Source organism: Erpetoichthys calabaricus, chromosome 4 (genome assembly GCF_900747795.2).
Source record: "Erpetoichthys calabaricus chromosome 4, fErpCal1.3, whole genome shotgun sequence".
NCBI lineage: Eukaryota > Metazoa > Chordata > Cladistia > Polypteriformes > Polypteridae > Erpetoichthys > Erpetoichthys calabaricus.
Window position 1 is genome coordinate 290,238,444 of NC_041397.2, and position 14,951 is coordinate 290,253,394.

General features: G+C 43.9%; 1 protein-coding gene across 1 annotated transcript in view; it reads right to left on the reverse strand.

Annotated features, from left to right (window-relative positions):
- The window catches only part of LOC114651262 (E3 ubiquitin-protein ligase SH3RF3-like), a 498,214-nt gene extending 483,950 nt beyond the window's left edge, over positions 1–14,264 (reverse strand). The window contains exon 1 of the mRNA XM_051926673.1: positions 13,346–14,264. Within this exon, the coding sequence (XP_051782633.1) occupies positions 13,346–13,660 (315 nt within the window). The 5' untranslated portion in view covers positions 13,661–14,264. The remainder of the gene's footprint in view (positions 1–13,345) is intronic.
- Positions 14,265–14,951: the final 687 nt, after the last annotated feature.

A 14,951-nucleotide genomic window follows, 5' to 3' on the forward strand; every position in this document is an offset into this window, starting at 1 on the left:
AAATTCAATGCTATATTGACGAAAAGTTAATTCCAAATATTGTTTTTACTGAAGTTTTACAGTAAAAGTGTAAGTTTAAAAACTATTTGCGTGTTACTTTCAAAGCCAAACAGAACAAAAACGTATAACGCAATGAATACCTTTCAATTTATTATGTTTTACTATTTTTTTTACTATGGTTAATTACTCACTTTAATGTAAAATAGCTAGTTCTATTATGCATATATAACAATTCTCATAAAAATAACAATCTGTTTAAACTGTACATCCACTTCCCCATATGTGAGCGGCAGAGCTGCGAATTGGCTGACACGTAGCGCCTGCCCGGGGTTTGGCAAGAGAAGCGAGCAGGGGGAAAAGCCCCCTAGTCTTGAAAGAAATTAAAACAAGGCAAGAAAGAGATCTCACAAAACACAGCATGATTTTCAAAGCCCAATTCTCAGTTTTGACTCCTTTTACCTCAGTTCTATCTCAGGTCTCCTTTTTATCTAAAGATATTCCTCTCAAGGAATTTTAGGAGAAGCATCTGTGATAAAGTTGTTTCATAAATCTCTTTCAAGTCTCATGAGCCATTAAAGATCAGCCTTTTTCCAATGGGAGTGTTTGCTTTGGAATATAGAAAGCATTATGGGATATTGGGCTGAACTGTACACATAAAGCACTGTGGGGCAGAGGTGCTGCGTAAATCAAAGAGGAATTGATGTGTTGTGCACATGAAACATGCAAGAGATTGTTAAGCAGAAGAGGTGCTTGATAAAGTAACAGAAAACAAAATACCACAGACGTACAGCAAATTGCGAGAGTGTTTTTATGAAGGGGGCTAGCTATGCGGTGAACACTGGGAGTCCAGCAGGGCAGACTCCCACACAAACAAGCTACATTTGAAAGTCACCAGTCAGATTGGTACGCTTGACCTCAAGATGTGGGACAAAACCAAATAACCCAAATAGATACTGCAAGCCACCAGGGGGAGTACCGCCACCTTAACCCGGACACACACAGGCAGGGCACAGGTTCAAGAGAACACCCGGTTTATTTACAGTAAACACACTGTGCACGAGTCACCGACACAACGGTCCTTTTCTTGCCGTCGGTCCTTCTCCCTCCACTCCAGACTCTGGCCACCTTATGGAGTGAGGCGGCTCCTTTTTATAGGGCACCTGGAAAGACTCCTAGACTCATAACGAGCTTCTTTCAGCCACACCTCCGGGTGTAGCGGACACGTGACCAAATAAGGCCCTGGAAAGGACCATGTGCCCCCCTGGTGGTGGCCGTGGGTTCCGTGGCCCCACTGGAAACCAAGCTCTATCGGCCTGGGGAAGAAACTGTCCTGATAATACTCTCTCCACTGGTCCTTCCACACCTTGGTCATCCTGGCCAGGTAAGGATTCCAGCCACCCGCCACAATATGTAACGGGGAAAACGATCAAACTGCAGGCAGGTGACTGGGCTGGAGATTGATACAGATACTTGGAGCTATGAGGCGACTGCTGTCAAAGTTTGTGCCAAGGTAGGGCAGTAGGATGGCAAATCATTCAGTGCAGTGACAGTACAGAACAACTACTCAGTCACATGCTAGCACATCCCTGATTATTCTAACAAAAATTAAAAACAACAAAGAAAACAGGAACATTATAGCTAACTTCACAAGAGCTTACTTCACCTAACCAGCCCTGTGCAAGCTGAAATTAGGCACCCGACTACGATATTTGACTCCTGCGGGCAAAAGAAAATAATGAGGCCATAAATAGAACAGATACACACTTAAAGTAAGACATGAACTGAAGCCTAAGCCACAATGGCGCACTAAACCAGTGATATGGTGAGGAGTCTCAAAGCAACGATCCAGTCTTTCTTTCTGCAGAAGTCTCACGACAAAATCCTACTAATCCAAACACCACCCAAAACCAAACATGTCCAGAGAAGAGTCGGGAATTGTGGTCATCAGCTGTGCAACTACAACCTGTGTTATACCATCCAGACAACCATTTTTAAACCCACTTATCCGGAGCAGGGTAGCAGGGAAGCAAGCAATGAGAAGAAGGCAGGGACAATCCCTGCCCAGAGCGCCAGTCCATATCTACACGGGCAACTCAATTATACCACCATCAGGAACAATAAAGGGCAAGGTATGGCAAAAATGAAAATAAAACTCAGACAACTGCTGAACCTGTCACAAGCATCAATCACTGAGCCACTCTATTTCCTTACCATTCGGTTGTTAACATCAAGTAAAGAGATCTACAGCCTATAGGAGTGTTTAAAAGAGAATTACCAGAAATCGGTGGAGTCAGCATAGATGCCAGCTTCATGTTATGCTTTCCAGCGTCCACACTGATAAGCACACATCCAACTTGTTCAGCCACTGAAATCCCCCCTTAGTTACCAGTCAGGTTAAAGTAATGCCACTAAAATGATCACTGAAGTCCTGTGGACTACTAAATAAATACATACATAAATAAATTAACTATATCATAAATAAATAAACATTGTTAAATACGAGTGCAGAGAGGACATCTTCAGGGCTCTAAGTACATGAACTATGTCATCCCAAACGTGGTCACTAATCCCTTCACCCTTTTCCACCCTCAGTTCTGAGGCTCACCAGCCAGAGGTCATGTGACCCAATTCCACTTCTGCCAAGAAGCTCCACCCCTTCTAGGTTGGTGATATAGAAACCCAGGAGGCACTGAAAGTCAGGGTTCACTCTGCGGGCACACTCGAACAGAACAGAACAGAAAGCTTCTTCAACAATTTTGACTATCTGTTTTGGCTTGATGTCACTTTTGCATATGTGTGTGTGTCACTTATTTTACCTCTTTTCAACACCACAGTTATAAACGTGGTTACTGCCTGGTGGTTCCCCATTGCCGTATTTGACTAAAGTTCCTCCTTTTTGCACTTTAACAAGAATACCCACTTAATGATTACTTTTACATTGGCACCTAGGGGCAAATGGTGGCATCACTATGCCCTGTGATGGATAGCATCCATAAAAAGTTTTCACTCCCACTGGCCCTGTTGGACCTTTCATTTTGTACTGTTATATATCACTAAATCACATTAGATAGATAGATAGATAGATAGATAGATAGATAGATAGATAGATAGATAGATAGATAGATAGATAGATAGATAGATAGATAGATAGATAGATAGATAGATAGATAGATAGATAGATAGATAGATAGATAGATAGATAGATAGATAGACCTACCCCGTTTCCAGTACCCTGTCCATAAGAACCCTGGCTTCCCAAAAGGAGGTGTTATGTTGGCAGAATTTTGGGTGGAGTGGTTGTTTAGAGGCAAAGGTTCTGCGCCAGTATCTAGAGGGCAAATGCCATTGCTGCCAGTTAGGGATCTTACCCTGTTGGGCCCTTGAGACAGGCCCTTAACCTGAAAATTACTCCAGGGGTGCTGAAACTCCATTCTGACCACCAAAGGTCAAAGGAAAAGACAATTTCCCCACCAGGATTAATAAAATATATCAAAACAAATCAAAAGTGACCTGCTACATGGAGCTCCCAAGCAAACTGACCCTAATCCACAGCTAGAAGCCAAGCTTTGTTTATGTAATTTGAAGCCCAGAGACAAGAGCAACACACCTAAGAAGCATTTCTTTTGTTTATTTTTTGTTATTTATTGAACAGGATGGCCAAAATTTTATTCCGTCATTAGATAGATAGATTTGGCTTTTTCGACACTGATCAACAGGAACAGACTCTTTAATGTCAAAGTGCAAACAGGTCTCTGGCAAGCAGTCTAAATTAATTACAACTGTAAACTGCAAAATAAATGATCTCATATATATTCGCCTTCTTTAATATAACACCCCTAAAACGTCACTGGTTCAGCCAATGGGTTTTACAAATTTCTTAAGTCCAACTTGTGGGGATTCAGTATGGTGGCCTAACTGAGACAATGAAAAGAGAAGAACACATCAAGCAATTCTATTAAAAGGAGACTGAGAAACACAAGTCAAGAAATGGAGACAAGAAAATGTTGAATTCTTTCAATATCCAGTTAAATCAATCATGAGGAAATGGAAAGAGTATGGCACCGCTGATAATGTGCTAGAGCAGGCCATCTTCAAACACTGAGTGATAATGCAAGGAGATGAGGGAGGGAGGCCACCAAGAGAACTCTGAGGGAGTGACAAACTACAGTGACTCAGATTGCACAAACTGTGCAGACAACAATTTTGTCCCCAGGGGTTTCACCGGTCACAGCTCTGTAATGTTACAAAACACAAGAGTCTTCCAGATAGTATGTGAGAGACTCTGGAGTCAGCTGGAAAAAGCTTTTATGTTCTGGTGAGATCAACATTGAGCTTTGCAAATTGAATAAAAGTCATGCTTGAACACTGCACATTATCACAAACACACCATGTCAACCGTGAAGCATGGTGGTGGAAGCGCTGTGTTGTGGTGATGCTTCTCTACAGCAGGCCCTAGGAGGCTTGTGAGGGTAACAGGAATGCAGCAAAATACAAAGAAATCCTACAGGAAACCCTGATGGGGGCTGCAAGGGACCTGTGCCTTGGGAGAAGAACCATGGTCCAGCAAAACAATAACCTCAAGCATTAAAGCCAGAGCTACATGGGAATGGCTTCAAAACAACAATGTGAATCTCCTCTGATGGTCAAGTCAGAGTCCTGATCTCAGTCCAATCGAGAATGGCTGTTCACTTACAATCTCCATAACATCTGACAGAACTTGAGAAGTTTGGCAAAGATGAAGAATGGGAAGAAATAGCAGAGAGAAGACTGAGAAAGACCTGTGCACACAGACTTAAGGCTGTCATGGACACCAAAGGTGCATCTACTAAATCACTTGAAGCAGGTGAATACTTATGAGATTAACTGTGTTGTGTTTTATATTCATAATTCCAGATTAGCAGTTCTAGGCACAGGAGCACTCCTGACATTTGACTGAAACCCCAGACAAGTGATCTCCATTTAACTAATGACGTGATCATTTAGGGGTGTCATAGCGGTGGATGCTCCCAACCTCAACCTCATGCTAATGGGTGTGAATACTTATGAGATCAGTCATATTGTGTTTTATATTTATACTTAATTTAGACCAGGGGTCGCCAACTCCAGTCCTGGAGGACCACCTTGGCTGCAGGTTTTCATTCCAACCCTTTTCTTAATGAGTGACCTATTTTTATTAACTACTTTTGAACTAATTTTAATTGACTTGCTCTTGAAGACTTAGACCCCTTAATTGTTTCTTTTACCCAGTGCTTTTAGAAAAGAGAAAATCAACAATTTCGGGAAATGTCTGCTATTGCACCACGAGAGCAGCAACAAGCCACAGAATTAACGAATGGGTTTAATTAACGAAAAGAATCTGCACCTCATTAAGCAGCTGGTTGGAGTGAAACTGGTTGGAGTTTGATGCCCTGACTTAGTTTGTCTTCTGTTGGCTCCCTCACTTCACATTTCATTTCTGTTTGGGTGCCATTTAAGGAAAGAAATGAGGCAATTCAAAGGAACGATAAAGAAATTCAGGGGAACAAATCTTAAGAAAGCAATTCATCAAAGGTCCCATAAAACATAAAAGTATCCTTAATATCCATAAAAACTGAAAATAAAAACCAACACAATACTCTTATCTTTCCTCCACAAACTCCAATAAGTGATCACTTCCTCGACCTGAATGTGAAGGCTGAAGGTAGTCCTAAAATTGTGATGTCATAGTGGCCCCACCTCCTGGGGCTCCACCCACAGAACACAGGAATACATTCTAACTTAAATGCACAATACATCCATCCATCTATTATCCAACCCGCTACATCCTAACTACAGGGTCACGGGGGTCTGCTGGAGCCAATCCCAGCCAACACAGGGCGCAAGGCTGGAAACAAACCCCGGGCAGGGCACCAGCCCACCACAGGAAAGCAATTCAATTAAAATTAATTCACAAGAAGTTAAATAGCAGCGCAAACAGGGTACTCATTAAAAAAAGGGTTAGAATGAAAACTTGCAGCCACGGTGGTCCTCCAGGACAGGAGTTGGCGACCCCTGATTTAGACTACTTTGCGGAGATCTGATTTCAGTTTAACATTAAAGTCTCCTTTTCTGTTTATCAGTGTCAAAAAGCCAAACGAATCAAAGTTGCGTAACAGTGAAATGTGAAAACTTACGAGGGGGTGAATCTTTTCTATGGGTACTTTATAATCTCATGAATAGAAAAATAAGAAGTGACCAGTATTTATACAGTAGATAATTCAGTTAAATCCTGGGTGCTCTTAATGACTGCCTCCTCAGCTCTTAGGCCAGACTGCCTTCCCCTTTATTATATAGTGCCTTTCACGCAAAGCACAATACTTTACAGAGATTTTGCATCCTTGAGGAGTCCGCAGCTTAGATGACTTGGGAGTCAACAGTGTCGTTTTAGGGTAGTCTCTCATGGATGACATGTCAGATGGGGTAAGGAGAATTCAGTGTATTCTTTTATGGCGCCCTTCTCAAAAGACTGGACCAGATTATAGCCGTGTGAATATACAGTGTGACTTGCTGTCAACCCCTCTCACTGTTAGTGTATAGTGCCTTTCATGCACAGTACAATATTTTGAAGAGGCTTAGCATTTCAAGACCATGCAGGCTAGAAGGCGCAGTGTTAACCCGATTAGCATGAATCCAGTTTATTCTTATCTAGCACCCCTCTGAGGACGCTGCCCCCAAATGTCGCTGTAACAAGTGGCCCATCTGGGTCCTTCAATAAGTACATAAGGTGGCAGAGGAGCAGCTCTTCTTCATACAACAGTCAATCACACAAAGTGTCGCCAGCAGTGCAGAAAGGAGCAGGCAAGCTGCTGACATGCTGTATCTTCGGCCATTCCCACCAAGGAGCAGCTCATAAAACCATTAAGAATGGAAAGCCGGTGCTCCGGGTGGAACTGTTCATTATAGATAAGAAAACCCTGAAGAGTGTAAAAGTGTCTCCGGGGCAATCACTTGGTCCACATTGGAATATCGAAACACCCAAATAGGCTGGGAGCAGGATGAGGACTGCAAAGACTCCTCCAGGCGGCACTCCGATTTTGACACTTGAGTAAAACTAATAAAGCTGAGGAAACATTCTGTCCATCTATGTAGCTCCCTTGGGGATAAAGCCCCCCACTGAGAACAAAGTAGAATCTCAATAATTTATTCCTACCTTTGATAGCTTGTGTTTAACTTAACACTTAAGGCCAAGCATGTCCCGCATAGGCGCCTGAAGATCACGTTCACGGTTCAACTAAGGGATGTAATTCTACTCCGCAGCAAGAGGGGGACACTGTGGCTAATTGTTTAATCTCTTCCCTCCACAGCTCCAAGAAGGCACATGACCCACCCACAGAACCCAGAGAAGGCTCCGCCTCTTATAAAAATGGACATCCCTGGAAGGAGGCATCTCATTTAGATGTAAGCCTGCTACAGGATGGAGCTCCCTACCTGACCTGCTCAGACAGCAACCTCTACATTAGTCAACTGAGGCTTTGAAATGGGCTTTGAGTGCCTGCTTTTATGTTGTGCCACCGTGTACTTGTTTTCTCTGTTGCCCAGTTGGTACCCCAACTATTCTTCTGGACTCCTCCAACTTTCTTGGGTGATTCACCTGCTATATGAGAAAGCAGTCCTAATACTGATCCATGGAAACCAATGCTATGCACAGACTGATACTGAACAAACCCCGAAAACGTATCGGAAATGACGACAGGACAAAATAAATCCATGCATAACACTGACCAGACCAAATAGTGATGCTAAGGACATTAAGAATGCAATGGTGCTATTGACCAGAATTAAAAAAGCACCTTGGGCTGATCGTCCAGATATATGCAGACCCAGAGTCCAGTGCAACAGTTTGCCTACTGTGAGAGACGGCCGGCAGCTCAGCCCAGCCAGGACGCCCTTGAAATGGAAGGTTGGGGGAAGGCAGCTACTTTTAATAATAATTCATTACATTTATATAGCGCTTTTTCTCAGTACTCAAAGCACTATCCACACAGAGAGGAACCCACAATCTTCCACAGTCTCCTTACTGCAAAGCAGCCTCACTACCACTGCGCCACCTGTGAGGACACTGCCTCCCCCAAAACACTAGATGGCAGCTCCCCTGGAGTGTAGCGCTGCCCCCAGACTTGGAGTTTGGTTTCTCAGCCCCTGTTGAGTGCCGTGGGTGCTGCCGGGGGTGATGTGAAAGGACCTGGGGAGTCATGCTTCCCTTATAGCCTGGAAGTACTAGGAAGTCACGAGGATGGAAGACCTGAAGTACTTCCAGGCTGATTAAAGAACTTGAGTTCTCCTTCTGACCCGGAAGTGCTAGCAAGTCATGTAAGAGGAAGAACAAAAGCACTTCCAGGTCGAGGACTATTTAAAGGACTGCTGAAGACCCGGCAGGGAGCCAGAGTCGGGAGGAGGTGGACAGCGCTTTCTGGGAGGTGTGGAGGAAGAGAAAAAGAGAAGAATTGTTTATTATTGTGCTTGTGATTTACTTGCCTGTGTTATTGTGGCTATGGTGCTTGGGGAGCACTGTTTAAAGAAGAAAAACATTAAAAGGATCTTCTTGGTGCTTTTACCTGGTGCCCTGAGTGTCTGTCTATTGGGTTTAAAGAGGCAACAGTGCCACCTAGCATTCACACCCACATTATGGTCGTCATAAGAAGAAGCACTCCAGATGTTCACCAGAGACGGGAACCAGTAACTAGCGTTCAGCATGGCCATAACAAATAAAAACAAGAATGTCCATTGCAAAGCAAGTCCGATGAACCAGTACTGCCTGCCAAATGCGAGCAAATCAACAACGTGCCCAGTGCTTGCCACAGCCAAATTCAATTCATTCATCTATCCCTATTCTAATTGTTTATCCAGTTCAGGGTCTTCTGGGGGGCTGCACTGGGTGCAAGTCCAGGGCTTCACACCATTGCAAGCTACAGTACAACCCAAGGCAGACCAATGCAAAGTAACCTAAGCAGTATGGGCCGGGTAAAGAGTCGTCAGTGTTGACCAGAGGGGCACCTGTGCCAAATGTTAACCACAAACTCAGCTGCTAGTCAGATTCCACCTAAGGTGGTCCCCAGTTCTAGAAAGGGAGTGTGGGGTCTCCCATTGAAAATTACAGTCGTGGCTAAAAGTTTTGAGAATGATCCAAGTGTTGGTTTTCACAAAGTTTGCTGCTTCAGTGTTTTTAGATCTTTTTGTCAGATGTTTCTGCTGAAGTATGATTACAAGCATTTCATAAGTTTCAAAGGCTTTTATTGACAATTACATCAAGTTTATACAAAGAGTCAATATTAGGTGAGCGACGCTACCATCAGTCCTGTTTCATGTCAACAGTGATGGCTTCTCAGCCAAGGGAGTGCAGGGCTCACTCACAATTTTGCCTAAAAATACAGTCATGAATAAAGGATGGGACCAAAACATCCACCGAGAGCAACTTCTCCCAACCAACCAAGAACAGTGTGGTGACCAACAATGAACAATCCAGCATGATGGAGCACCAGGCCATAAGGCAAAAGTGAGAACTAAATGACTCAGGGAACAAAACATTGAAATTTTGCTTTTATAAAAAAGGAAAAGGCAAGGAAAGAAGTATTAAAAAAGAATGAAGGATCATTATTTCAACACCTCAACTGTAATTAATAATTAAAAATGTAATCACATTTTTTTCATTTTTCCTTTGATATGTATTATGTTTTATTTTGTAAGTGGCCAACCCAAAGATCGACAAAAACTCTATAGCTACGCCACTGCTCGCTCCCACCTCTTCCTACAATAGCTTTTCCCAACTTTCATTCAGAAGATGATATTGGAATCTGTGGACCACCACTGCCAGACTGAGCCACAGCTTCTTTGACCAGGCAGATATGATCCTGAATACAATGTAACCGCAGCATGTGCCCACTTATCATGGGCTCTTTAATAATTACTGTTCTGTTCTGCATTCCTTATCCATTGTCAATCGGCCCTGATTGCTGTTTGTCCATTTTTATGGTGTCGATTTGCACAGATGTTGTTCCTTGTTCTATGTTCCCTTAGGACCCCCTTTACCCCATCTCTGTATTGTTATATTGTAATGTTTAATGTCTAAATACTGCACCGTGGCCCTAGGAAATCTAATTTCATATCATATAATGTATCAAAGTATCCACATGGGTGCTATGAAGATGCCAACAAGTGCCAACCCCAATGAACTTGTGCCAGTATATATCTGAACCGCACCTGGGAAAAAAAGTAAAAAGTAATGGAGATCTCTCGGTGTAGAAAACTGACACTTTGTGCTGGAAACTTTCCGTGAGTGCCTTCAGTTTCACGTTTCCTTTCCTGCGTTCGGGAGGCGGGCCAGGAGTGCCGCACACCATTTTAACACGCGCCGACACTCACGACTTGGCGTGTTTCTAAATTATGCGCGTGTGCTAACTTAAGTAAAAGCCTTGCCAGGCTGTAAAGAACATGGCATCAAACACAAAGATGAGAGCAAATGTGCTCAGTGATTAAAGGCTTGAGAAATTTAAATAACACACCTGTCTAAACGAAAACCGTCAAAGCAATGAAAGACTTGGGCTGACGGGATAAGAAAGCGCATCAGCCGACCACCCCGAGAGACTGGCAGCGTTAAAGGGGCGGCCCGTCGTCGAGCATTTTTACTCAAACGCGTTAAATCCAAGTGACTGTTCAAGTGGCCAAAGAACTGCACGTTTTAAACATAACGGATGCAAATCATTAGTGGCCTTCGAGATTTATGGGGCACTCCGTTTTTCAAGAAAAGCGAAAGGCTTTTTGTCGATGTGCTTCTATAAAACGCACAATCTTGTGTTTTTTTTCCTTTCCATAAAAAATATACAATAATAATAATAATACATCACGTTTACAACACTCAATGAAGCCCCTCTAGCGCTGATCCCTTCTTTAAGTATTCATGCTTTTTTTTCTCCAGAGAAAAATGTTATGGGGACGACTGAACTAACTGGTGGGGCATGGCAACATAAAGTCCCCAAAAATCCAACCATTAACAGTACCCGCTCAAACATAACGGTTCTACAATGGCGCTTTACGGGGCTGAGTGGTTCCTCCTTGAACCTTCCCTTGAAAAAGAACCATTTCAATCTGGGAATGATTTTTTTTTTTTTGGGGGGGGGGGGGGTATTTTTTGGGGATTTTGAAACAGATATGTGGACAAAATAGAAATCTTTAATGGATAGTATACAGGGCGTAGTATGAACAGATCAAGAAAATTCAAACTTTGCCTGTGTTGCTGTATGCAAACAAAAGTCCTTTAAAGTCAGGAACCCATTGGTATTTCATAAATGTGTTATCATCTAGTTGTGGTTGATCAAGGATTTAAATAAATAAAGCTTCTTTCTGGAACCTTACGAGTGGTTCCCCTATGGCATCGCTCTGAAGAACCACTTTGGCACCGTTATTTTTAAAAATAACATACACGCGATGGAGGTGAATGGGCAGGCATGACTTTAAGAAGAGGATTGGCCCAGCTAAATGACCCCCTGGAGCAGGGCATGACACCCACATGGGTTGCCTTTACACTCACCCACCGGCCTAATGAAAACTCCTTTAAAACGTAGAAAGTAATCCAGTACTTGTTTCCATAAATAAATACACACATAATGTGGAAACAACGAGCAAATAATGCCCGGTCAAGTATTCGAAATCGAACCCACGGCTTAAGAGCCTGTTGCCTGTTCTCCGCAAACGAACCTAATCCGTTTTTTACAACAGTCCGCGAATTTACCAACTGTAGACACTGGGCGCTAAATCCAGCAGTACTGACAGTCGACTAGAAGTCGTAATCCATTTATTTGCGGCTCCACAAATAGAATGAAGACGGACAAATTGATGAGCTCAATATGAAACACGCGAGCACAAGAAAGAAAGAAAGAAAGAAAGAAAGAAAGAAAGAAAGAAAGAAAGAAAGAAAGAAAGAAAGAAAGAAAGAAATGTCGTGATATATAGCGCCTTTAACGACAATTAATCCAAAAAGTGCTCCCCCGTGACAACAAAGCTGAGTAGACCTGAGACCTCAGCGTACCGTAAAACCACAGACGACAATTAACAGAGAAAAATACACACGCAGACGGAGCGCAATCCATACGGCTGCTAGCAGGCGCGCGAAGAATGAATGAACGTTTCCCAAAATAGAGGACACTGAAAAATGCGTGGCTGTTATTTAGGGCAGGAACTACTGCCTCGTGAATGAAGCCAGTCCGGGTCTCCATCACAGCTGTGACGCGCTCACTTGTTTCTGTGGCCAAGTCACCATGTGTGGAGTCTGCACGGGTTTTTCTTTAGCAAGTAGGCAGACAGTGCGGCGTAGTGATTATGGCTTTGGACGTAAATCCTTGATGCTGTGGGTTCAAGTCCGGTTAATGACATAGTGTGACAATGAGCAAGTCACTTCATCAGCCGGTGCTCTAAGGGGGGCAACTGTATCCCAAATGTAAGGCGAAAGACCAATCATAAGTACCACAGTTTTTATAAATCTGCGAGAAACGTTAAATGAACTATAAATGTTCCGAGTTTGGAAGTCCCGTCCTGGTCAACTAACTCTTCGATTCTGGCGATCACATAGTGGGGACGTATAACAATGCGATGAAATTATATTTTAATTTTAAAGGAATATTACACATCAGATCGGAAGCGCACAGAGTGTTCAATTGTATCTCTATACGCAGTTCTGCATTCATGGCGTGTTTTCATTTCTGATTGCTTGGTCTTGTTTGAAGCAAGTGTGAAAAAAAAAATCTCTTTAGGACACCTGCGCCCGCACTATACAAGATGTAATAGTTTTCTCCCTGTCAATTATCAGTCCATTTTTGTGTTCCCTATTTTGGGAATCGTTTATTAGTCCAGCTCAACTGTTCAACTTGGAAAGTGCTGCTGACTTTAGACTTTTTGGAAGGTGGTCGATTGGGGTGGGGGGGGGTTTATGGGGAGGCTCATTTACGATCTGTGTTTGTGGCTGCCAACGCCATAGTTTGCTTTCCGCAGCTGCGGTATTTTCGCGCTTTGCTGGCGAGACAGGCTATTTAAGGCACTATAAATCAAGATGTTTTAAGCCAACCATAAAAGAACAATTAAAAACGGAAAAAGAAATCCAAGGAAATGAAAAGTTGTGGTGATGAGGTAACAATGGAGGCTACATCCACTCATCTCTCAAAACCCCCCACCCCTTCACACACGCTCCCTCCCCCCCCCCCCCCCTTAAAAATACACTTTAACCCAGACAGCCGCGTTGTATTCACAACAAGACCCCCAATCCCTCGAGACCCAGCACACACACACACACACACACATTCTTCCTTCCCTCGAGAACAAGCATAAGTTTGTGTCTAACCTTGACCGGAGAGCTTCTGTTTGCGGCGGGAGCATCACGGATGACTGTCCCTGGTGGAGACGCGGATGAGTTGTGGGGTCGCTGCTTGATCCCATCCAGCAGCCTGACCAGCAGGATGTTGGCAGGCAGCTCATCAACGCTGCAGTCCACCAGGATGCGGCATTCGGGGCAACGCAGCTCGCTGCGGGAGCTAACGATGCTCTGCAGGCAGCGACGGCAGAAGGTGTGCTGGCACGGAAGCACCTTAGCACTGGTGTCCAATCTCTCCAGGCACACCGAGCACTCCAGTAGGTCCAGCAGGGACGACTCGTCCATTTTTAGACGCTTTGGAGCAACATGCTGGCCGTCAAGAGTGCGCCCGAACCCCCCGGAAGGTGCCTGTGCAGCGCCGCGAGCTTTAAGCAGGCGCAGCCGCGGAGAGAGGCTGGGCGGTGAAGTGAGTGCCGATCGACTCTCTGGGTTGCGTCTTTACTGTGTTAACGCCAACCAGTGGTGGTCAGATCCCGTATGATCCCGAGGAAACCAGGTGTCAGGCAGCCGACAGCATCTTCCGCTCCACGCCGATCCGATCACTACCCGCTGCTCATTACTGCTTCTGTCTGTAATCCGTAATCCGATGCCTAAAGTGCCCAAAGAAAAATACTAGACATACGTAATATCAATCCATGTCGCCTTAGTGGGTTGTCGTGTTGCCGGTACGTGAGTCGACGTAGAAAACTGGTGTTCTGCTTCGCCAGGAGTCTGACTAGCTTTTTAGTCCCAGCTCTCTTGGCTCATTTCTCCCAATCCATGAAGTCAGAGCTCTTCAAGGCGCTCCCCTGGAGGGAGGGGGGAAACGAGCAGACGGGAGCGCGCGTGCGCGTCAGCGCTTCAGCACGCGCAAATCCGAGAATGTCTACACGTCTTAATAAAGAAGAACGACTCTCTTATCAATAAGTATAAAATGCAATTTACTTTCAAGCAGCGAGATCGTGCCAAAACACTAATATATCACATGCATCCACAGTGGACATAATAGGGTAATTATAGCGCGGTATTGAATCGTCGCCTGATACATTTTCTGAGATATTCCTGCCAATTACATAATTTCAAATGAAATCGGCGCTGGTGCGCGCTTAGTGCAGTGTTGCTGAAAATCGTTTCAAACACGAATCTTTCAATTTATAAACTTTTTTTTTACGGAGTGCGCACATTTTTAGACACTTTATTCATTATGTAGCGCCATTCACTTTTAACGCTCCTCGTGGAACTTTACACTGCACAATTTGGGTAAAATGAACTAGCAGCACGATGTACACTTATGTCCAAATTGTAGTAACATGAGAATATCGATTGCAATCCGATCAGTTACATCATATTACGGAAATACAGGAGGACAAGCACTCATAATATTTCGTACGTACATTTCTCTGAAAGGGTCTTAGATTTATTAGCTACTCAGAATTGACCCCGTTTGTGAGGAAGAGCACGATGTCACTGCGAGGGAGGTCTGGCTCCCCCATACGGCTGGTTCAGGCATTGCGTCTGTGACGGTATGGAACGCTAAAGAGGAACATTGAAAGCAAAATTAAATAAATAAACACGCAAATAAATATAAGTACTGTGA